The sequence below is a fragment of the Colossoma macropomum genome, unplaced genomic scaffold (assembly GCF_904425465.1).
Source record: "Colossoma macropomum unplaced genomic scaffold, Colossoma_macropomum, whole genome shotgun sequence".
Lineage (NCBI taxonomy): Eukaryota > Metazoa > Chordata > Actinopteri > Characiformes > Serrasalmidae > Colossoma > Colossoma macropomum.
The window spans coordinates 8903937-8930196 of NW_023494800.1; the positions used below are offsets into that span (position 1 = coordinate 8903937).

A 26260-nucleotide genomic window follows, 5' to 3' on the forward strand; every position below is an offset into this window, starting at 1 on the left:
ACAGTCTATTGATGTATGCGTGCATTTTTTTCAGGGAGGTTGTTTAGAGAGAATATCTCACATATCTCTTATCTGTGAAATATCTCAATATCTCATGTGCATGCGGGTGAACATGAGCCTTTATGTGCAAATGAGTCCTAAGCTTAGGAGTTGACTTTAGATTCCCAAATGCCTGGAATCTTCTTGGGGATCCTCTTCCAGTCCTGTCTTTCACTGTGAATGATCCTCCGGTGTTGGCAGCGGCTAACGATAGCAGCTATAGATGATAAAAGTGCATATGCAGGTGTGTCCTCACTACTGACAGATACAGGGTCACTTACAAAACAAATGTGAAGCCAAGACAGAAAGATCAGATCTGAGCAAAACATATCAGAACTGTAGTGTGAACTTAGTCTAATCCTGCACATCATCATATTTTATAAGAGATTCATCCCCCTGGCATTAGCGGCATTACCAGAGGACAAGGCTTTAGCGATGAAATTAATGCTAATGCTGAAAATACTAACTCATCTGTGAGTTCTTTCTCATAAGCTTGTGGTTCATCATCCACCTCTCTCCATGTCTTTCTCTCTCTATCCCCCTTCATCTCTCTGTATGACTCTCTAGGCTATCCAAGCCTTGGTGCTGTATTAGCTTCTCCAGCTGGGTAAGGATGCTCTAGAGAGTGCTGCGTCATATTGCTAATCAGGCTCTATGCAGAGTGCTCCGCTGGTCGCTGCCTGTAATTACCTTCCGTGTCATATCCCACTCCAGCTCTAATCAGGCCTCCATTGTTGGCTGGAGATTTGGGCCTGTCTCTTCAGATATAAGACTTTACCAATGAAATAAATGCTAATGTTGTAAACGCTGACCCCCTGCTAGGCTCCATTCGCTTCCCTCTGTGCTAACATAGAGGAGCTGCAGCTGAGAAGCTGGCAGTAATCAGTTTGTTGAGACAGATCGGTCCTGTAATGAGCATCCGTGAATCTGTGTGTCTACTTCACTGGCTGTTCAAAAGCATAACAGATTAGATAGCAGAAAGGGCTCGTGTGCCAGCCCTCAAGACGCTGTCAGATGGAAATGTGGCCACTAGCATGTCCAACTGGTTTACAAGTGGACAGTAGTGTCTAGTTTAAAAAAACGATGATTCTTTATGAAAAGAAAGTGTATTATTATATGATTTATTTTACATGCATATATTGTACTATTTACTTTAATTCCTTCTTCAAGTGATTCTGACTGAATCATTCATGATCTTTGCTCATCTTTGCTCAAAAACACCTAATAATCACTGTACTGCATCACAGGGTCTTTATAAAATGCCCTCCTATAAGCAGGCCTCCTTTTAGAATAACATTTAATGGAGCCTTGTTCAAAAATGCAGGGAAGTGACGTTAACCCTTAACAGAAGGGTTGTCCAATCTTGTCCACAGAGGGCCGGTGTGGTTGCAGGTTTTCACTCCAGCAAAACAGGAGGTCACCTGATGAAATGTTTGAAGACTAAGACCAACTCATTAAACAAGTGGTATCAGGTGAGCTCCAGCTTGTTTGGAGTGAAAACCTGCAGCCTCACCAGCCCTCTGTGGATATGATTGGACACCCCTGCTGTAGGGGCAGCAGTAATCTGTAGTGGGCCAGTGATGGCAATTTGTTATTAAAAATCAGTTGAAGCTTAACAATAATAAAGAAATATAAAACTTTTTCAATGCTTAACAACCTTAATACAAACCTTGCAACAACCGTGTACAAAGGCAGCTTCATAAAATTTGTACCCCTGACTGTTCAGTTGTCCACTTGAGAGGAACTGGTGTAAAAAGTTATTGTGTAGAATTTGCAAATTTTAATTTGCCACAGTTCTGTTGATATTTTATGTTCAGTGATCGATGTTGCATACATAAATACTGTGTTGAAAATTGTCCTAAAAATGAAAATAAAAAAAAAAAGTTTTATTTTCATGTGGGCCTTTGTGCTTTCTACTGATAAACTAGGTGGGCCTTGAAGTGGAAATGGTTGAGAATCCCTATGTTAGAAGGTCTTCTTGACTGCCAAGTGATGACAAAAGCAACAAAAAATGTGTAAAATCGTTGCTAAGCTTTGATTTATACATACTGTACCCAATTACTAGAAATGAGGGAAATTACAATAAGGAAACTATGCCTGTATTGAAATTCCTGATTTTTAAGTAATAACAAAAACATAGTTTGCTGTTTGTTTGGTTGTTCACATTAACCACGTCATGGAATGTGATCCTCCCTTAAAGAGATTATCCATGCTGTATCAGCGGGATTTCCAGCCCTGTGGAGATGTATGCAGCTTGGAGTTATTGGGGGAAACCTCTAGCCGCTAGTGCTGCACCAGAGAGCTGCTCAAGAGTAATGAAGTTCAGAGAACCCGAGCTGACCCACAATCTGTTCTTGGGCTGAGGCTGAGCCTCGCCTCCCTGAAACAGATCTAGAAAAGTAAAGCAGTTGTTATACACAGGAAAAAAGGGCAGGAGCCAGCCACAGGCCCAGGGGTCTATCTGTGCACATGCCAAACAGGCAGCACAACTGGAGGTTGTAAAGTTAGTTAAGTTTAGACACAACATGTGAAAGTGTAAGAGGCACATTCCTTCTTATGGTATGAAAGAGAGTCAACATTATTCACTGGTATTATGTGTGGCATGAGGTTTTGTTAAGATGTTCCTTTGTGTTCCTGTGCATGTGTGTGTTTTGGCTCGAGGATCACTCGTATCACCTCCAAGTTGAAAAGGACAATTAGGCCGTATCAGAGCAGCGCAGCGTTGGCACCAAAGCAAGAGCAGCGATAGCGACTGTAATCTGTAGCTTATCTGCACTTATCCTCAGCCAACTGCATCTCCTCTGCTTTCTTCCCTCTGCTCTCAGTAAACATGACCTTTCTCTGCCTCAGTAAGCAGCTCTTCCACATAAATAGCGTAATTATGGAGAGAGAGAGCGAGCGCAGTCCAGCAGGTATAGTTATGGAGGTGAGGGAAGAGGTTAGAGCCACACCAGGCAAACAATGGCCTGTGATTTACCACCTACATGGATGGCTTGGGTGGTCAATTTGTGGCCCTTTTTTCCTCCCCTCAAACACTTATCCCCCATTAAACTTTTTCTTTTCCTGTTGTTGTACTCTGACGCTTGATAGCGCTTTCAGCAGTCGGGCCAGACTCAAGCCGAGACGGAGGAATCTCTTTATTTGGGCTGCGGGAGGATAACAGTGCAGTTGCGGTTCCGCTGTCGTCTCGCATCTCGTCTCGTCACAGCCACTGATGAGGACTATTAAAGGCCTCTATTATTCCCCCTGGCCCCAAGCACCAGCATTCAGCCTGCCTCGCAAGTTTTTACCATGCAGCATCTCAACATCTGACAATGGCCAGATTTCAGTCCATTAGGCAGACCAGCAGTATTCAGCCCATTTCTGAGTCTCAGCCAGTCCACATTTTTCTCTTCCACAGCCAGCTTATTTACTACTCAGCTCTACATCCCTTAATTAAAGGCATAAGCACTGGGAGTTGGAGGCAACAAGAAATGTGGACTGACCAGGCTCTTACAGACTCCAAATACCGCTCAGAAGTGTCTACTGAATGAAGCTTGTTGCAGACGAAGTGTGAATCACGTCACACTGATGATGATGCCAATAAATGCATGGCCTTCTGTGCATTATTGTTTATGATTCTGCTTGCTTTAAGCCAGATTATGAGATAAAGAAAGAATGAAAGAAAGTGATGACATTCCCTGGCAGGTCCTGTTAAAGCCAGAAAATTTCACAAGTTTTAAGTTTTGAACTGTCGAGTCGAATCTTGAGTCATTTTAGGGTGAGTCTGAGTCGAGATGCAGTTTTGATCTGTGGCATATACGAATTTTAGTGATTTCCTACTGGGTGTCTTTTATACCAACTGTAGCTTAGCCCCTATATCTTACTCCTGTGGGCCTTCCCTCTGCTGTGGGATGGTGTGTGTGCTGACAGGTGGCCTGTTTGGAGCTGTGAGAGGGAGGCCCTTTCAGAAGGCCGTGCTCAAACAGGGGCCTCCTTCAGCTGGGACTTCGGCGTTCTTTTGGCCGCCCCACGCGTCTCCTGAGCCAGCGCTCATCCAGTTAGAGTAAACACATCAGCCAGCACTATTTACTCTCAGCGCCTTAACAGTGTGCACCAGATTAGTCTGTTTATACAAACACACACACACAGTGCAAACGGCTGATTAATGCCACAGACCATATCCTCGCATCCACACTCCAGCAGAATCCCCCCGCCCCCTCAAACCATAATGGATCTTTTTCAGACCATATCCTCACTTCCACACTCCAGCAGAATCCCCCTCCCCACCCTCCCAAACTCTAATAGTTCATTTCTCCTGCATGATAATAAACAGCAGGGCCGTTCAGAGATGAATAGTAAGTGTGGCCTTGTTAGTAAATGTCAAATAAATTTCGGCTTCGACCGTGTGTGTCACTCATTTGGCTGAGCATTCCATCCCCGCACACAGGAGGACGACTGTGCAGGATGTTTGCTACCCACCCCCTCCTCACCGCACACACCCCGCCAAATAGTCCTCATCACACTCTAAACCGCCAGAAAAACATGCAGCTTTGCTCCCTGTGCCACTTTTATTTTAGGCTCTGCATTAATGCGGCCTCTTGGAAGTTCTTCAGGAAGTTACTCTGTGTTTTTTTTTCTTCCCCCTCCTCCTTACCTATGAATAAACCTGAGCATTTCAGAGAAATGCTAATGATTTCTGTTTCATCGCCGCCTGGGCCCACCATCTGTGGGCTTCAAAACATGCCAGCCATCACTGCACAGCTTTGTGAATAATAGATTGTGTATGTCGCTCCAGTGTGGCAGCGCAGGGGCTTTTTCACAGGAGCAGGACTTGAACGTGTCTCTGTGTTAGCGAGCATCTTGGGAAACGTTTATTGGGGTTCTTCTCATTGTCAGAGCAAGTGTACATTGACTTTTCCTAGACCGGCGTTAACATTGTTACGTCCAGTGATGCACACATACAACTGACCCTAAGTAGTTATGCAATTGAGCAGCATCAGTCTTGTTGTGTTGCTGGTTAAGACTACATAAGTCTAGTTAGATTGCCTCATCTATAACATAAATTGGGGGCTCATCCAGGATTTAAATCAGGGACCTCTCAAAAACAGAACTCCTTCAAGTGAACGAGGGAAACGTTTGTGTGCGTGGGTGCATTAGCAGTGTAGCGATTGGTGGACTGGGATGGCCTAGCCCTCCTCAGTAAGAAGGCAGGTCCTCCAGATTTCTGAGAGCCCAAAAGAATCAAAACGTCCTCAGACAACATTGACAGTGTTACCAAATGTAATTTGTCATGCTGGCTGAATCCCAGGGCGTGAGTTCTTGCATCCTTGCATTGTATAATGAATGACTCCATGTACGTTCTGTAGGCCAGCTGGTAATATTTTAACACTAAATTTTCAAATAGTTTTGTTAAAAACAGTTTGATTGCCCATTCCAAGACAGGCTAATGGCTTCATCAGGAACAGAACTCATCAGTGTATTCATCGCTACATGTCCATGTTCAGACAGACTTGTGGCCCCGGCCGTCTGCCCCATTCATTCATAATGCAGGAGGCTCAGTTCAGCCCACAGAAATCAGAGATAACACAAGAGACACCTAAACCAAACTACAGCAGCAGCTCAGGGTGGGAGAGAGAATATATACAAAACACACACAGAGACTCTGTCCAGCTCACACCGGCATTTGAACATTTGGAGTTGAGTTACTTTCGTCGTCTCATGTTCTTACAGGAATAATTTGACAAAACATCAAATGTACACAGTTCTTCTCTTACTCTAAATGAAGTCTATAAGCAAATGTTAACCCCTGTTGACAGTCGCCACGAAATGTAATTCACACCTGCTTATTTTGCACAATGCATTTTTGTTGTTAGCACCGTTGATGGAATATATTTCAGTGGAAATGTGAATGGCTTACAAAACCAAGAGCTAACAGATTTTCATATTTGAAGGGGAGCGAGCAAGTCAGCATTTATTTTTATTCTTTTATTTTTATTGCGTTTTTCAGGCTTTTTTACTATGATAATTTGTTGATGAGAAGAAAACTGCAGTTGTGATGTCTGTTTTATCTCCACAAGGCCTTCTTTGTGGAGAGGTGTGAATTATCTTCACAGGAGTTTCTCACTCCTCATTGCTCACTAACAGCTCAACACAAAGTCACATTTCACACAGTGAGCCAACAGTGTCCTAGTTAATGTGATGCCAGAGTCACAGGGAAACATTTGGCTTGATTATATTAATAAAAAAATATTTCTGTTCCACTGGCGGACCAGCCACTAGGGGACCTGCAGAAAGACACTAAGTACAGGTGCGAACAGTGTCCACTGTGTCTTGGAGACACGTTATGGTCTAATCTCTCAGACCACTCACAGAGGTGGCCAGGAACGTATGATCACATAACATGTCACACATCTCAGTGTGTCCCTGTCAGCATCAATGACCGCCGTAATCAGCTGCATCATCCCTGAGACTGCATTCAGTGCTGTCTAACTGTTTGTAACAGCTCTTGTTTACATGAACAAGAACTCGCAACTCAAACGCAGCGAGAGGCTGACACAGTAAATGTAGCACCCTTCGTCTGTTCATGAAATTTGACCATAAACAGGCACTGGAAACGCATTCGACACATGAAAATGGCAGATTTAAAAGGTAGTCTCTGTCCGCTTATAATCAGATCACTCGAGCAGGTTGTTAATACTGAGAATGAACAGGGCCAAAGTCACGCTGTTATATTGTTGCTGTGCAAAAAAAACAAGTTTCCCATTGTTTGTGATTTTTATTTTTCGACAAGTACAGCAGTTACTCTTTACATTGTGTAAAAATTTAATGATGTATGGACCAATAGAAATGCTCCAAAATTGCTTAGAATACAATCTCTTTACATTAACCTACTGTACAGTTACTATTTTGGAGATACTTGGACAGCAACAATATTTAAAAAAGGACAAAAATATGTTGTTGTTTTTTTAACTATAGGAGCAGCGACCTTAAAGCCTGAATTTTGCCCATTATTTTAAAGAATGTTTAAAGATGTATGTCATGGAACTTTTCCTTTAAGAACACACTGATTGAAGCTTATTGTGCCCACCCTGGTCAACTGTATAGTCAGTCTGCACAGCTTACTGCCTCTTTATAAGCTCAGTTTTCTCCTTCAAAAATCTCAAAGATGATAAATGTTCTAGAATGCTCTAGAATGTCCATCTCCCATGACCAAGAGGGGCACTCGAGCATGTAGAAAGCCATTAAAATCATTTATGGACTTATTTTATCATGATGTGTGGCTTGAAGGAATGCGAGTGAGGCTGCTTTGTTCCCAGAGACTGTAAGAAGAAGAGAGATAAAATGAATGAAGGAAAGGGAACTTGTTGTTCGACTTGTTGCTTCAGAGCGCTCGTCTTATCAACCTGTGAGTGGGGTCTGGGAACGAGCGAGGATTCAGTTAATGAAGCTACACAGTTTCTTTTTAAGTGCACACATTAGTCATGCAGGCAGCGCGCTGGCAGGCCGGCCCACTGTGTGTGTGTTGTGTGCGTGTGTGGTGTTGGTGTGCATGTGTGTGGTCTCTGGGTGTCAGAAAGACATGCAGAAAAGAGGGAGTAACCCACCCCCCACACATAATCATGGGTTTTTTCCATGATTATGATGTATCTGCTGAGAGGCTGTTGGTGTGCTGCTGGCGAGAGACTGCATCCAAAAGCACATACTTCAGCTCTAATCAGTAGGTAAAAGTAGCACTCCAGAACAATTAGCGAGTCCCGAACCACTGTATGCGATAAAGGAGGATTCCACCAACTTTTTACTTTTTTCTTTTGCATAATTATGTGGCTAAGATGCAAACCAAGTCACCCAGAGTGGTTTGTGTGGAATACTCTGTTGTAGAGGAACGTACAGAGTCACAATTGTCCTTCCTCACACAAAGTTATTACATGAAATGATTACGAATACACAGCCTGATGTCCGAGACATTGTTTTTCAGGTTTAACTCTTTTTTACCATCATCAACATGACATATAAAAACTTAGAAGATATGTGTAGGTTCACTGGTCATTTTGGATAGAAAATTAAATGGCTTTATTTGTGTTGTAGACATGGCGACCCCTGGTTCCTATCAGCACCACTGTAAAGAAATCAGAGTCGGTAAGTTTCTCTACAATGCACCATTTCACATTAAACCACTTTAGATGACTGATTACATTTCAGTGATTGAATGACGCAGAAAAATTGAAAAATTGGTAGAATTGCCCTTTAAGCAGTATATGAAAAGTACCAGGATGTCATACTATGTTAATACATTTGATATGAAGGCATGCAAACATAACTGGTTGTGGCATCTGAGACTGTCTGTTAACTATGAAAAGATGAGTAATGTTGTTAATACCATAACAATGTGATTATTATACTTCCTTTGTATCATAATCTTGCTCAACCATTGATTTTAAAATACATATGGTTCCATGCTCATTTGAATGCTGCACTAACTAAGCAGCTGAATCATATTTACTGTAACCAGATGTGGAAAGTAACAAATTGCAGCAACTTTAGTTACAGTACATAAATTTGTTTTTACATGTAATGGCGATTATATAGTTTTATATTTTATAATGGCCAAGTATAATTAATACTGAACATATACAGTGCACTAATAGTGGTAGTTTAATTTGAGTTAATAGCTTAGATGTTTAACGTCTTAATTACCATTAGAGATCATAGTTCAACAGCTGGCTGGCTAATTGTGGGCCGATGCTGATATCTGATATTTTTCACATAGGCCTACATGTCTGCTGATGCTGTTACATAAATATTTATAAAATGTAGAAATTGGGGCTTCATTTATCTGGATTTAGCTAGCTAGTTTTGTGAGTGTAAACAAACAAGGTACGTTAATGAGCAGTATTACATTTTGTGGAAAATGCTTTGCAACAAGATTCGCTCTGTGTTTCTAAGACATTGTTTTATAACTCAAGGGATCTTAAAATGAATAAAATCAAGTGAATTCAAATGAGTGGATCTTTTTTTTACAATAATGTGAGCGTTGCCTTATTTACTTACTTTCCTCTGAGGCCCACTCATAACATTTGTATAGATTCCAGTACCAAAATAGTCATTATTCATTTTTACATGATCATTTTCCATTAGAATTTATCCATTAGAAATTAACAGGCTGTTTTGTTGCTGCGCCATTAAGTCTAATATATGTAAATTATCTCTGTTCTGACTGGCTGCATTGTATTGTGCCTCATTAAGAAAGCAGTGCCGGCTGAAACACTTCTTATAACTTCAACATAAGTGGGTGGGTCTAGACTTCTGCAGGCTAAATTGGTGGACAGATGTAACTACGTTGGTTTTTGTGACAGCATTAAAACAATGAATTCAAAACAAGCTGTTTGTGTGTATGGACTGTACAGACTGTACAGACTGGGGAGTGAATGGTATGCTTTGAAACTGTAACTGTGTTTGTATACTATATCAAACTCTTTTATTTCCTAGTTTGATCCCTGGTGATGCTGCAGCCATCCCTGGCTGGGAGTCCAAGAGAGCACAATTGGCCTCGCTCTCTGGGTGGATAGAATGCGCCCCCTTTCCCCTTATCACCCAAAATGCAATGCTAGTCAGTGCAGGCATCTGTTAGCTGACGTAACAGACCTGGTGGTTGGCGCTTTCCTCCAAGCGTGTTTAGCTGACAGTGTGTGAGTGACAGTTCGAAAAGATGTGGCGGCGCTTCACAGGTCTCGGAGGAAGCATGTGCCAACCTTCGGTGTCCTAGCGCTGGTGGTATCGTGTGATTGGGGGAGTCCTAACTAGTGGTTGGAATTAAAAACGACTAAATTCGGAAGAAAACTGGGGAAAAAAATTCAAAAACAAAGAAAATTGGGGGTGATACGGCTCTTCAAGTATAAATTTTCAGTACTCTTTACAATCATGACTACTGCTTAGAATAAGTGTGCTACTTGATTCCAGCCTCAGCACGGGAGCAGCCGTGGATCTGTTCCCACAGGAACTCCCTGCTCCCACACACTCCCTCTAGAGCCTGCCAGATCCAGTGCAAGATTTACACACGTGCAAGAGTGGAGACACTGCGCGTGGAAAGTAGGGAAGTGAGTCTGTGCTGTGTTAGTTTTCAGGGTTTGGGTGGGCCGTGCAGTTTACAGCAGCATTCTGGCAGAGACAGTAATCCCGCTTAATTTGCCATGTTGTTGCTGTCGACTGTGTTCCTGCGTACCTGTGCGGTGGAGCCGATGGGAGGCTGATGACAGGCCGTGCCGTGAGCGCTGCGCTGCGCCACGGCGCATCTTTATTTTTTCCTCTCCCTTTTTCTCAGTCCATTCGTGCTCACGCTGGCAAGACGAGAAGAGCTGGAGGACTGCCACTTTTTTCCTGATGCTGCCAGGCTTGTGTTTTCCCTCTTTTTTTGCTTTCTCTTATCTCATCTAGGGAGCCTGTTTATCCTGGGCGTGCTGCAGGTAGAACAAGCCCCTGATGAGGCTTCCAGTGCTTTTTCTTAGACAGCTTGTAGAACACGTTTCTGTTTCCAGCCAAACAAGTCGGGAGGAAGACGGGGCGGGGGGGTGAGGAGGGCGTGAGAAAAAGAGAAGGAAGGAGGGATGTAGAGGGAATGAATTGTGGCTGCAGGTGGGACCTGTGCTTACTGTGCTATAGGAACAGGAAGTGGATCAGAGCAGCGGACGCCAGTATGTACAGCTGTAGCAGCCCCAGTAGCACTTAGCAGCAGTACTGTTAAAACAGATGGTTCAGATATTTCCACAATTTTACCTTCACCTCTATTTAGTCCAGACATATTTAAGGTTCAAAGTTTGTTTGTTTAGTTTTACGAAGCTAATGAAGCTAACAGTCAGTGGAAACTTATATCTAGCTGTTAGCATTGTGCAGGCTGCATACCTAAATCATCATACACATGGCTTCAAGTGTTATAAATTGTTAAATTTCTACATAGACTGCTTAGTGTTTTTGACACAATAGATATTACTTTTTAAAAATAGACAAATATACATCACATCGCTAAAAACAATAGCATGTATCTTGAAGCCTGAATTTTGTCTTTACCTTGGCCTTAATACAAATGCTTGAGTTTTAATAATGAATTTGATGCCTATGTGAAATTTACGCACATTGTTTTTCTTAACTTTGCACTTATAAATATGACCAAACAGTATTTGTAAATATAAGCAATTCTGTACGATGCTTAATCCAATTTATAAGATTATTTTTCCATTAACATCAGCCGTCCATTTTTGTGGTTAACAGTATCTCTTAGTGGCAGAAACCACATCAGCAAGTTTTTTTTGAGATTACTTAACAACTCAACCTGGTTTGTGACGAGCGTGTGATGATTTCTACAGGTAATTTGCACAGTGCTATCCGGTGGCTATAAGCTTTCATTACTTCTTAGCCACATCAGTCTCGTAACTACAGTGTAAAGCTAAAAAAGCAAGCTTCAGACACCAAACATGTCTTGGCTGATCAGCTACTGTTGAGATGAGAGGGAAATTTGGGTCATTTTCATTTATGAAATATCACTTCTGTGGAGGGTCAGCCAGCAGGGCCTTTTGGATCTTGGATGCAAGTAATACACAAATAATACTCATAGAATTTCTCTCCTCTCCTCTGTTCTCATCTGTTCTGCTCTTGTGTTGTATGCCCTATTTTCTACCAGCTGTGCCCCCCTTTGGGAGGGGATTATGGCCCCTTTCATCCATCTGTAATCCTAATCTGGAAACCCAGCCCTGACAGAACAACATCAGAACCCTCACAAATGTGCTGTACAGTACCAGTCAAAAGTTTGGGCACACCTGAGTGAAAGTTTTTTTTGTTTGCAATCTTAAAGATGTTTTGATCTGAAGCCCTTATGCATAAATGCTTGACTTTTAAATAATGAATTTAATGCCTATGTGAAATTTAAACACGTTGTTTTTTTTTAACTTTGCACTTATAAATATGAACAAACAGTTGTGTTTGTAAATATAAGCAATGCTGTATGATGCTTAATACAATTTATAAGATTAGTTGTCCATTAATATCAGCTGTAATTTTTTTTAATTAAAAAAAAAACTCGCTATATACATTGTTTCAAGTGGATATGCAGCATTTTGGCCCAAAATATTCCATATATTTTTATATATAATAAGCTAGCAATTCAGAGGTAACAAGGCACATCGGAATTTTTTCTGCTTCTTTTGGAAAAGCATCTTGGGAGGATCGTGCTGAAGCTGCCTCAGAAAATGCCAAGAGTGTGGAAAGCTGCATCGGGGCAAAGAGGGGCTGCTCTGAAGAACGTAAAACATAAGATCTGAGGTCACTACACAGCTCCATATGTGTTGCTGCATCAACAAAATGTGAACTATAGTAAAAACAAGGAAGACTCTTCTATGAGTAGGCATGTGCAAACTTTTGGCTGGTACTGTACGTGGCTCACACACTTGTATTTGCTGTATTGGATCCAAGGGCAGATGCACTTACGCATGAAGAGCAGTGCAGTCATTCCGAGCAGAAGCACAACTGTCCCCTGTGAGGGCACATAACTGCACCCTGCACACACACACTCCAGCACGCAGTCCTGTACCAGCGCCTCTGCTGCACTTCTGCCAAACGTGACGCAGCAGGCTGGAGAGTGAGGGTCCTATGAGCCAGGACAGTCCCCAAACACACAAACACGCACACACCCACCCTGCCTCCCTGCTGGCAAGGAGAGCAGCCCCGACTGACATCCCATCAGCTGAGCCCTTTGCTCTGCTTCTGCGACCCACTGACAGATTGGCATCAGACGGCTCGCCCTAATGAAGGCTGGCATCTCTGGGCCAGAGGGGTTCGGTCTGCAATGAGCCTTCACTTGTGACTTTGTGAGGTTTTTTGTTTGTTGGTCTTTTTCTCTGTTTGTTTTGAAAATGTATGTTGTTTAGTAGGAATTTCGGAGCACCTCATAAAACAACTTGGAACATCATGGAACACTGCTGTCATTTCATTTAAAGTTTTGTTTAGTTTGGATGGCCCCCAGTAGAATATTTACAAGTGTTTGGCATTAACAAACTATCTGTTGAAAGTCAGTTGATTCAGTGTTAGAGTTAGGCTTAGGACAAGGGTGAGGGTTGGGTTTAGCTTTTAGGTTAAAGTTAGGTAGAGGTGGGCAATGTGATGATACTTTATCAATATTGTGATCAATTTTGTCATTATGACAAAACAGTATGCTTATTGAGCATATCATGGATATTCTTACGTAAAGAACACTTTCAGCATTATTAAATTTAGTGCAGTGCAGTATGTGAAATATCCAATAAAATCATTTCAAAATCATTTTGATGGCAGTTTTTAAATGTGGCACTATCATACACTAGTATCATGTATGATGAAAAAGTATTGTGATGTAATATTTTTGCCATATTGGCCACTACTAGGGTTACGTCAAAGTTTAGGGTTATGGTAAATTAATTTAATAAACAATTAGTAGAATGTAGGTTAAGCATCTACAAAGCATTTACAGTGGGCAATCCAAAAAAAATGTTTTGTTTTTTTGCCAACTGTATGCCATTCAGTCATGAACACATGCAGCGTTTAGTGTAGAACCTTCTACTTTATAAGGTCTTTTCATCCTCATAACACCCTTTATTAACATTTGTTTCATTAATATTTGTTATGTTAGCGCCGTGCTAATACTTACCCAGACCGGTATTAAAATGAATCATAGCTGTTGTAGCCTACATGTGGACCTTTAAAACCTTCATTTAAGGATTAGCCTGTTAGCGATTTGCTGAGGTGGTTGAGCAACACTGTCGGATTTGGGGATGAATCTGACTTTTGAGAGTTGAAAGTATTTTCAAGAGAACACAGTCCATACTCGCTGAAGGGCGTGTCTTCTGGGGATGTGAGTGAATTATCTACTCCTGTCATCATATCTTCATTAGAATAATGTTGATTTTGCATTTGAGACCTAAACAAGTCAGGCCTCCTTTTTGACGTTGGCCTTCTTTTAGTCGTGACGGTAATACGTAAAACATTTCACACGGTCCAAAAACTCCTGCCCAATCCATCCAGGTGCGTCTGACTTGTAAATTATTTTTTCAGGCTTTACAGGGAGACTCGCAGTGGTGCACGCACACTATATTTTAGTGTGTTCTTTTTTTCTCCATACTCAATAATGCTACTTCTTTTAGTTTTAACAAATAAGTATTACATAGAGCGAAGCCATTTACATGAAGCCACATTCCTATGTAGGGCATATATACTATGGTTTCTGTCTTGTATTTCAAGAATACAGAAAACTATGACTAATTCATAACTGCAAATATGCGAGCATTAGTGACAACTAATGACATGCATTTTTTCCTCCTCCAAGCCCAGCCTGTGTTAAATTAAGTATAACTTTATAAAGTCTCTTTTTCCCATGCCTATTGTTTAGATTAGTATCAGTATAAGAATGTATAAGAATTCATTTATCAACACCTACTTTCATGATAATTTTTTAAGGTGCCTTACGATCATAAAGAAGCAGAAGTCACAGGTAGACCTGCTAGTTTTTTAGGTTTCACTGAGTGTCTGAAAAGACTGAGCAGGATTATAGATTATACTAAGAATATATGTGCATATTTTATACAGTGATACACCACGCTTTTTTCACTCACATTAAAAGAAAATAGTGCCCCCACCCCACATGGGTGTATTGTGTCTTAGGTGTGTAAGTGTGTGTGTGCTGACAGCGGCCCCTCGCTCACTGGAGGAGATCGGAGGGTGTTTGTAGAAAGTGTTGAGCCGGATGTGGAGGAAGTGTTTGGCTTTGGTGGAGCTGCAGCCAGGCAGTTGCTACCACACCCACAGACTGGGGCACACGGGTACTAAGCCCCCCACCACCACCGCCACCTCCACTTTCGACTTGTGCCTTTGGCCTGGAATCCATCAGAGGCTCTGACCAATGACGTGTGTCGTTCCGGAACACTGTGCTCCTGAAAAACATCACAAATGGGACACGCAATTATTCTGAACTGTCACCTAATTGAGCAGTACATGGTTTTTATTCCTGTCTGCTGGCTTATGAAACCGTCCCGTGAAGAGGCCGGCCTGCTCTTGCATAACAGCATCAGATCACAAATAAGAAATTGTTCTCTCACAAACGCTGATGATTTTGTCACTTGTAGAAAAGTTTGTGTAGGGTAGATTTGAGTGGCTGGTGTGTGCCTGTGTGTGTCTGTTTGTCTGTCTGTGTGATTGTCTTTGTTTTCATACATCAGAGCAAAAATGCCCTGACTTTGTGGGAAAATCAGAGAAAAACATATAATACTTCTAAGACTGACCTTTGGATGTGGAAAATAACTTGTACGTAATGCCCATTCTAACTGAAATTAAACTAATAAAGGGTGGTCTCTGACTTTTGCACAGAACTGTAGGCACTTACACAAGTATAATACATATGGAATGTATAATTACATGTAGACACTTACATATTTGTAATACATATGGGACATATTATTGTTAAAAATAGGTTCTTCCATAAATATTATACATATAGGAGGTATCTATGACCCCTTGTCCTGACAAGATATAAAAACAAACCAGTTGGTGTGTTTCATCAGCTCACTCAGTGCCTATTACTCCTGAATAAAGGAGGAAAGGAGAGAGTACAGGAATATGCCCTTGCTCTCTGATCTGTCCTGATTGATGGTGACAGCGTGACGGACAGGTTCAAGGCAGATAGGGCGAGAGAGAGAGAGTGAGAGAGAGAGAGAGAGAGAGAGAGAGAGGAAGATAAAGCGATGGAGGATGACAGAGAAGCGAAGTGGGTCAAAGAGTGAGAACCTGTGAGTGTAATCATTGGTGCTAATGACTTTGCACCTTCCTCTCTGGATCCCTCTCTCTCTCTCTCTCTCTCTCAAATTCACTTGGCAGGTGAAAAGACTGTATGAATGTTTTGGCTCCACATGTTGCTTTCTCCTCCTGTAGAGGAGAGACTGTGTGCTGGGGAGTCCCCAAAGAACAAATATTTTCAGCTATATGTTTGAGCTTTAGTTTATAGACAAACATGAATGCATAAAAGTGTGGATATTGGCCATTTAAATCAACATACCACTCAAAAAGCATCTTAGACCCAGTAGCGTTCAAATTTTGCACATATCTGAATTATGATCTGTGTACTCTTGCCAAGCAGCCAGCCCAGGCAGCCACATAGCTGCTATGTGCCGTTGATCAGGTCCTCAGTCCAGGCAGCCTCATAGTCGCAGTACAGTGTCACTCAAGCGGCTGATCCAGGCTGCATCACAGCTCTGATGTAGCGTCACCCAAACGACCAGCCAAAAGTCACTGAGCCGTGGCTGGAAAGTCACTCTCAGCCACTATCTCGGCAGATATGATGCCAAACTCCTCAGCTCCCTGGGAAACATCAAAAAATACACACAAACAATACAAAACAAAGCAAAACAAAAACAAAAACTGATGTAAAGCAGCAGCACACTTACAACGGAGCACATGCACACACGCACTTAAACACACACACATCTTAGAGTACAATGAATATCAGAGTACATGAATATACTGTTGGTAACATGAGCATCTCTAAAATCATAAATGCTCTACAGCAGTAACACTAACTGTCTTTCTCCACATCCCCTCTTTCCATCACAGACTCGTCAGGTCAGATGACCTCCTCTCCCCTGAGCTCACCCACCTCTCACCGTGCGATGCATCCGCCCCTGCTCAGCCCGACCTCCATCGGGGCCTCGGGGTCCCTCCACTCGCCCATCAGCACCCTCAGCTCGCCCATGAACGGACTGGGTTCACCCTTCTCTGTCATCAGTTCGCCCATGGGCCCGCACTCCATGGCCTCACCTGGGATGGGCTACGGCCCCAGCGTTAGCCCACAGGTATGACCACAGTGTTAGTACACAGATATGTTAGCATGCAGGTATATTAGCCCAGTGCTTCACATATCTAGTCCTGGGGGCTCACCGCCCTGTATCATATCCCAGCACACTTTTTTTTCTCTCATCCACCAAATATCAAGCCCTTTTTCAGCTTAATTAGATGTGTTAAGGCCTTAAGTTGAAGAGCTGGGATTTTCCATCAGCTCACCAGTGCTTCATGTCTTCTGTGAAAACTGCCCTTGAGCACACAGCAAAGACAACACCTATCCTGCACGTGACTGGAAATAATTCTCTTTATGAGGTGTCTGTAGTCAATATTCATTAGGCATGTGATATTGTGTGCAACATACTGTCAATCGTGTTCCCTAGCTATTACCGACTGCCGATGCTGCTCACTTCTTGTGAAAATAATAAAATGACTGAAGCTTAACCGTTGTTACTGTACCTATATGTCATATTTTAGTTTTTAATACAAACGTAATCACAACATAAAAACCTTTTAAGCCCCTGTTCATGTTTCATGAGAGAAGCCATGTTGTGCATGGACAAAGGGTGGAAAAAAGTTCTACTTCGTGCTGCAGCCATAATTACTTTGCATCATAAAGTTGCATACAGCATGTTTTTGGATGCTCCAATCGTTGGACTTGATTCACAATCACGATTGGTGGAAAGTGTCGGTGGTCGACAGTGTGATCTTCAAGCCACTAAAGCCTAGTTCGATCCAAGAATGAAAATCTGAAGACCCAATACTGCAAAAACATAAACAACCTCTCAGCAGATTAGAGCCCTGTTCCAAAAGGCATGCTAATCCATATGGTTCTCCTTCAAGACTGCATGCAGATAACATCATCAGCGGGCCTTGAGGGTTTAAAATTGTGTGTTTGGGACAGGCTCTACATGTGCCGTACCTGCTGCAATCACGCTATTGGTCATACTTTTTGTTTTGAAGCGCTAATCTTGTCTACAGTGGCACAATTCTAAATACAAAGATAACACAGTGGAAAGTTAAGTTAATAAACCAATTGATAAACAAATGCATTTTAACTCACACTTGAATATCTTGTTCTCCAACATGTTGGTCAGGCAGCTGTAGTTCTTGTCTCTGTCTCAAGGAATTTGGGATAAGAGTGTCCTGCAAGTCTAGATTGAGGAACTCCAGGTTCGCGAGTGCTCTGTTTGAAGCAGGGCTTTGCTTGTTTTACTTGCTCATCATTTACTGATTCGCTAGACTGAATCATAGAACTCTGTCACCAGTGACGCCAACTGGCCAAACTGGGCCGATTAGAGCCAACAGTGTGGAATTTACCACTAAAGCTAAAGGCAACAATCAGCTACAGATGCTTCATGATGGCCTGATGCCAACCGGCAGCCAACAGCTTAGTGTGTGTTGAGGCCCTTAGGGCAGAGACTGTGTGTGGCGTTTGGTCTCCAGGACTGGAGTTAAGGGTCCCTGTATTAGCCCACAGGTACGATTACAGCCTGAGAATTCACTTCAGCTGCCCTTGACCTTCCAACGCACCGGGGGGGCTTTATTTAAACATGTGCTAATGCTGCTTAAACTCGCTCTCTTTCTCTCTCGCTCTCATCTCTTCTCGCTTTTGCTTTCATTCTCGTCCATTCCCTTGTGTTTTCCTTTTCTCCTCTTCGTCTTTTTTTCAATTTTGGTTCACGTTCCCTCTCTCTATCTCTCTCTCTTTCCCTCTATCCTTCTCTCTCTTCCTCTAACTCCCTGACTCTTTCTATCTCTCGCTCACTTTCAGTCCTTTGTTCCTTAAATAGGCCTGTGCATTTCTTTGCCATTTAAAAAAAAAAGACTCACAATTAAGACATCAAAGCCTTCGGCGTCCCAGTTTTCTTTCAAAGCCAAATCTAAAAAGGAAAAACCGTTCCCGAAATTCAAGAACCTTTTTTTTTGTATTTATGAAGTAAAAGAAAAATCCTAAGAAAGAGTTCTCACCCTTATTCTAACTGCTGCACATACTGTAGCTGTGTGCCTGGCTTTGTTTCCATTTAAACTGATTGTGTCCCGTCTCCAGTGGAGTCAGCAGAGTGGATTAAGGACACAGCGTACGAGCCATTTCTAGAAAGTACAGTAGACGCACACACAGGCCTCTTTTTTTAATTCCTCCTCTTCAGTTCAGCCCTATTGAGAGGGAGAGAGAGGAAAGCTTCATGTGTTTGTGTTTTGCCTTTATCATCAGAAAGGAATTGTGGTGTTTCATCCAATTGTTGGGCAATATCAAAATTCTCCTACATCATTAGAGTCCTGAGATAAAATCTTATTATACCGCATTGCTGGGACCAGCTAACACGTGCATTCTTGCCAGAAGATGTAATAGAATATTAATCCTCTAAATTTGTGGAGAAAATGAGGAGCTCTTGAAATACGTCATTCGTAATGCTGCTTTCAGAATCATATCAGTAAAAATAACAATATTATATCAGTAAAAAATGTTTGGGTCAAAAAAATCTGAGGTCAGTGATGTTTAAACTAAAACAGATTGGTTTGATATCGCAACTCATCAATCACACACAGGCACACTGGACAGGCCAGCGGTCACTAAAGCAGGGAGGAACTTTCTTTCTTTTCTTAACTTTTTGTCTTGTACTGATCTTCCATTGAGGCTGCATGCTGTCACTCTCTCTCTCTCACTCTCTCTCTCTCCCTCTCTCGGTCTCTTTCTCTCTCTCTCCCTCTCTCTCTCTTTCTTTTCTTTCTCCCTTTTTCTCTCTCTTCTTTCTCTTTCTCCCTCTCTCTCTCTTTCTGTCTCTCTCTCACACTCTCTCTCTCTCTCTCTCTCTCTCGCTCTCTTTCTCTTTCTCCCTCTCTCTTTCTGTCTCTCTCTCTCTCGCTCTCTCCGCTGTATAGACTGACTTGTTTCTTTTAACTCTCTCTTTCTCTCAGACTCTTTTTTCTCTCTCTTTTTCCCCTTTTCTCTCTCCTTTTCCCCTCTTTTTATTTCTAACCGGCTCTTTCTTTCTCTCTCTTCTTCTTTCTTGTTGACTTTCTCTCCCTCTTCAACTCTTTCTCTTTCACTCTCTCTCTTCCCCTTATACTTTCTCTCTTGCTTTCTCTCTGTCTCTCTCTCCCTCTTTCTGTCTACCTCCCTCCATTTCTCTGTCTCTCTCTCATTCTCCCTTCCTGTCTCTTTTTCTCTTTTTTCCCTTTCTTTCTTTCTTTCTTTCTTTCTTTCTTTCTTTCTTTCTTTCTGTCTGTCTGTCTCTCCTCTCTTTTTAACTCTTTCTTTCTTTATCACTTAGTCTTTTTCTCTCTAATGTCCTGTTTCTCCATGACTCTCTCTCTGTCGCTCTCTCTCTCTCTCTCTCTCTCTCTAAGGTTACGGTAAAAGTGGTCTTGCGGGTGGGCTGATAGAAGGTGATTTGAGTCAGGCTGCAGATGCCACTTGTGTTTAACACTCGGCTGAGTGGATGTTTTCAACTCTAGCCAGCCGGAACAGTCTTGCTGCTCAGGTCCTTCGTATTTAACCTCCGAGGGTCCGGAACTGGCCCCCCGTCAGCACCGACCGTGCAACACACGCTGAGCGCTGCTCTTATTCCCACACACACACGGAAAGTGCTGGTTATCGACAGCGTCACTGCTTTCCTAAAACTGTTTCTGCTCAAACACATAATCAGTAAACAGTAGCTCTGAGTGATGTATTGTGTAGAGGTGGAAGGATCGATCGGCTATAACTCAGCCAATCCTGACAGCTGATCAGTGACGTAAAACATATGAGCCTCATTTCGCCTGAGCTGCCAGAATGCAACTGTGGCACCATTTAAGGTGGAATGGCAAAATTCAAACAAGAAGCTGGCGAATAGGAAGCCAACTTCAGACTCATCACAAGCATATTCTTACATATTTTGCTCATAAACTTGCTGTGTGAACATGCAGAGCTGTAATTAATGCAGTTTGTTGTCAAAACTTTGAGGATTCGTTCCTGTTAGCATGTTAGCATCCACGCACTAGCTTAGCTTACACTGCACTAGCTTCATGACCTACAGCTTTGGCAGGAACTGAAAAAGTGATCGTATCTCAGCCCCCTTTGCCTTTCAGTACATTTAAAAAGCCTTTTGTGAAGCAAGAGGACTGTTTTGCACTGTTAGCTGCGCCGGTCGCGTAGGCTCCAGTTATTTAAATGGTTATGGTAGTGGGAGGCACCAGATAGCTAGCTAAAAAAGCCTAGCTAATGCTAATGCTGTATCATGACTTTGTCCATACAGCGTTTGCACAGGGTTTTATGGCCATAGAACTTGTACAGAGAAAAATTACCACTCTGTAATGTCTTCTGGGTTTCTCAAACTCTAGAGGCATATAAATCATATGTAGTTACATTGTTGTTGCATATGTTGTTCACATGTAACTACACAGTTATTAGAGACACTTAACATAAAGTGGGACCAGGAAATTACCTTTTAAATAATTATCTATATAAAAACTCAGAAGACACATATAGGTTCACCAGTGGTTTTGGATAGTATTAAATGGTTGTATTTGTGCTGTCGACATCTGATTCCTGTTCCCACCATTGTTAAGAAATCAATCTGCTAATTTCTCGTTTCACATCAAACCACTCTGATTGACTGTTTACATTTCTATTCAACTATTGAATTATGCAAACCTAAATATCATCTGATAGTGTATCATATATTTGGTGATATGTTTGGTGATGGTGATGATATATTTGAGAAAGCCTCCACCACTGAATTTTATCAACACTGTTCATCATCAGTACACAGTGTGCAGCACATTTGTCAGAAGACCTTCACTAGTACAGTGACTAAACACTGAAAACGGTTCGTTCTGCTGCATATTTCACATTGCATATGCCAAAAAGAAGTGACCAAATGACCCAGTTAGCACTAAGCTTTTCATGTGACTTCACTGAACAATTAGTTCACACTCTCAGGCCTCTATTTAGCTAATCTGAGCACTTTGAAAGTGTTGCTGTGGAAGTGTAATCTGGCACTAATGGAGTGTGTTGAAAGGGCTTTTGGCAGCGCAGTGGATATTCAACACAGCCGACCATTACCCCATTCATCCATTACACCTGCGGATGACTTTATACTCTGCTTCTGTGTGATGGTTTCTTGGAGTGATGTGCTGAGAAGAGCCGGTCCGCAGGTGCTGTGCCACCTGTGGTGTGCTGAACAATAGGCTTTTGATACTATCACCATGTTTCCACTGTCATTAATTCACTGTGCTTGCTTTTTGTGCTGCATGCATCATTTCACATTATAACCAGCACCGACTTCTTCAAAAAGGGGCCACACATGGAGCTGACCGGTTGTTCTTTTTCCCAGAAGGGATTCTTTCCTTCCTTCTTTCTTCTAGTGCTTTGTTTTGCCATTGTCTCGTGTGTTCTGCACAGTGTCTGTGGGGCATTTGGTTGGTTGGATACTCAGACGGCTGTAAACCCACTCTGTCTGCAACAGACGCCACCATCACCAAGCAGCTGGGCCACATTACACAGATCTGGAGCTAATTTTACTCTTCCAGGAGGCTGTCCTGGAGGACATAACCTGGCCTGTTGAGTTTCTACTAAGTGCACTGTGATTCTGTCCAGCCCCCCCAAGAAAAAAACATAGCAGGGATGTCCCAGACAGTTTTTTGTGTTCCTAATTCTGATCAGTCTTTAATACCAAGTATCTGAAAAAAGCAATCTGATATTTGCAGTTTTGCCTATAATACAGCCACCATATGCACTTCAACTACAGTAAAGCTGATCTGTGCTGGCCTGCCAATTACTTACAAAGCTACAGTAAAATCACTTTATTTTTAATGTCTGCATAGTATAACACTCTATGAATTAGGCCTGTGTCAGGTGGCAGCTTACCAAGTAACATCCTCCAATGAGTGGAAAAATATATTGTTTACATACTGACTTATTTCATGCTAACTATAGCACAACACTAGTTTTCCTACACATGAACATGACTGAACTTTTATACATGTTGGGTGATGTGATATGCTACGTTAATACACATGTACTGTACCCAGCTAGATGAGATTGTTCTGTAAATGTGGCTGTTTAAACTTGCTCAGGGTACGGGGTGTTGTAGGGGGAAGTCACTGTATCATGCCTGTATGAAAAGCTGCCTATAGTACAGTATATGTTTTAGGACATCCTCAGACCGTAGTGTCAGATTTCACATATGTGACAAATTCCGACCCAATTTTTGATATTTGGGAATCCGCAACAGTTAATAAATGCATATCGGATTCACCACAGGTGAGGAAAAGAGTGTTAAATTTGGTAACACAAAGAAGCAAGCGGAGGAATACATTTAAAACATGTTTTATCAACCAAAAAAGCCAAGGAAAGTTGGTAGCTTTCATTTTGGATGAATAACAGGAGGCTGCCTCTTCAGATGTGAGTTAGAGCTACAGCTAACTGGTACAACACTGGAGGCTGGTGAGAGCTCTAGTTACGCAACGTCTCCTCTGCTCAGTGGACGATGTGCCAACATGTTAGTTTGTCACAGATAAATCGCTGTTATCAGAACAAAATCTCGTATCTCCAAAATGACAACTTTGCAGGAGTTTTTTTCAGGTCATTGTGGGTCGTTTCTTTTGGTCCATTCATCATGAAATTTACACACAATGTGAAGGGCAACAGGTATTTTCAAATTATGTCAAAAAAAACAGTTAGCAATAAAGCCGTGTTACCTCTGCCTTCCCAATCACGTCCTTAACAACACATCCTTGCTCAGAGTGGCACAGTGTAGTATACATAGTACTGTATTCAAAGTATACATTTGTGAGTAATGGATACCTGAAAAGTGATTTCAGTACTTTAATTCTAGCTCCTCGAATGGTTAACCGAGTACTTGAGTACTCGATTACCTGCACACATCCAGCTTTGCGTCTCGGGAAAAGCACTGTCATGTCTCAGCTCTCAGCTCTGCACATCAGGCAAAATGACCTGAATGGCATCAGGCTAAGCTAAACAGCTACAGACACTACAGCATCAGACGGTAAAATTCGCATGTCATAAATAAGCTCTGTTCATATTTTATGCGTAAGTCTGTCTAATATGTGCAAAGTACATTGCTATGAGTTGTGTGTTTATAGTGCACTATAAGAGTAACATAGCATTAACACAGGATCAGAACTGGGTTAGACTTAAAGCCAATACCGATCCATTAAAATATCTTGTAATACCACTCCTTTAGATTGGATCAAGACTAGGAATGTTTGATATGGCAAAGTGCAATATTATGATACTTTTTAGCAATACGTGATGTATCACTGTATTAAATTTTTCGGAGGTTTGGTAAGTTGGGACAGTTCCAGTAGTGCCACATTTAAAACTGTCGAACTATGAACAGTATTTTACACAATAAACTGCACTAAATCAGACTAAGCAGGACCAGCAATGCTCTCTTATAACGAAACATGCAGTTAGTGTTCTTTAAGTACTGACAATATCCACAATATGCTCAGAAAACCATACTGGGGAGTACTGTAATTTGTCATGATATGATAAAATATTTTCATCTTGCCCACCCCTAATCGAGACATCCCTAAAAACAAAAGTTAATTGGCTCCACCTCGCAGTACCTTAGCCAGTTAAACACAGCAGCAGCACGTCATCCCACATAAAGCAGGCATTGTGTGAGTGATCTACAGAGTCCACACTAATGCAGAAATGGTGTAAACCTTTCACAGGACCAGCACTGTTAGTGTATTAATGTGTTGCGGTGATGTCATCGGGAGCGTCTCGAGGGTGTGTTATTTAGATGGCAGTAGCTAGGAGACTTGCAAACCTGCTCTCTTAGCACTGCATTGAAATGGCAAACAGCAGCTCTTTTCCTGTAAGGCGGTCATAAAACTGCGATCTACACGCACATGCTGGATAGCAGCATTGTGCCATGGCCTAAATGGCCACACAATAGACCTGTGTGTACGGGCCTGAGAAACACTGTTACAGCTCTGGTCGGGTCAGGCAGTGCACACAGCCAAAAAGGATTTCTCCCCCCACCCCCCACCCCCCCTCCTCGTCTCTCTCTCTTTAATGGAGCTCCATGAGTGAGCAACAATTAACAGGCCGGGTCTCATGTTTCCCTGTGCAGCAATGAGGTAATGGCTCAGGCGTTTATCTCCGTGCAGGTGAGACACAAAAGATGATTTTCTACCCCATTCGGTGTCACACCTGCAGCTGGGCCTCTGCTGGGGTTCAGTGTGCATTCCTCTGCACGGCTGATGGACGCCCGGTGCTTCTAGAGATGACAGAGGAGTCTGTGGTCACAGTAAAGACTCTCATTGTCAGTTACTGTGCTGTAAATCTGGCTGCTGTGTAAAATCTATATGTGATTTATGGAATGTTTTGTGCTCGGTGCCTCTATAATGTATAAAGGGAAGGACACTAAGTCAAAGCCCAGAGGAAGGGGCTGCCAGCATAGGGGCCGCTAATGCTAGAATTGAATCAATTACAGTGTTGAGTCTATGGAGGAGACTGAAATCTGTTGTACAGCCCCCCGCCTGGTAAATGGAAAAAAACAGAATGCAATGAGGTTCAATCATTTAAACCCTACAATTAATTGAAAATAAATGGAAAGACAATATATCAAATCTTGAAACTGAGAAATTTTATTATTTTTTGAAAAATATGTGCCCATTTTGAATTTGATGCGAGCAACATGTTTCAAAAAAGTTAAAAAACATCCAGTTGTACTGTTTTTACTTTATTTAGAAAGAAATAACAATAAACATCGTATTTAGAGACTGGTGAAGGAATTATAAATGGCCATTGCTGTTTAAAACCTTAAAAACTAGCTGGTAGAAATCAGTCTGACTGTAAATAAAATCTTTATGAATAAAATATAAAGCTTACAGAGATGTTTCTGATTACAAATCTAGACTGTTGGCCTGTCACAATCATGACATTTTTATTATAAATAATTGCAATTAACAATTTGCCTTTTTTGTATATTGAATGCAATATTGTATATTGTGACAGGCCTACTAGACTGGTTTGTGAAGGTAAGGTTGGGGTTCTCTTCTCTTCTGTGGCATGCTTAGGTGATTTTAGAGATTGCAGAGTTTACAGTGCTCATGCTGTGCTGGTCACGTTCACAGTCGAACTTGCGTTAAAGCTGCACTATATAAGATTTTTAGTTAAAGTTGAAAGTTTTACTGAGTCAGGAGAAAGAAAACACTCTAATTTATGGTGTTTTTGTGCTGCTGCGAGTCGCCCTGTAAAGTCTAAAATAATAATTTAAAAGTTAGAGACGTCGGGTCAGGTGTTTTTCGGACCACGTCATAGGTATTTACCTATTAACCTCACACGCACAGGCTCAAAAAGGAGGTCTGACTTGATGTTTAGGTCTCAAACACAAAATCAACATTACACCAATGGATGTATGCTGACATTGGT

General features: G+C 41.9%; 1 protein-coding gene across 2 annotated transcripts in view; it reads left to right on the forward strand.

The window, feature by feature from the left end:
- Positions 1 to 26260, forward strand: part of rxraa (retinoid X receptor, alpha a) — a 258853-nt gene that overhangs the window by 174408 nt on the left and 58185 nt on the right. The window contains exons 3-4 of one of the 2 annotated variants that reach the window (XM_036588001.1): positions 8107 to 8157; positions 16642 to 16880. In XM_036588001.1, the coding sequence (XP_036443894.1) occupies positions 8107 to 8157; positions 16642 to 16880 (290 nt within the window). Of the gene's footprint in view, positions 1 to 8106; positions 8158 to 16215; positions 16881 to 26260 lie in introns of those variants that run through there. The other variant, XM_036588002.1, reaches the window with a different exon arrangement.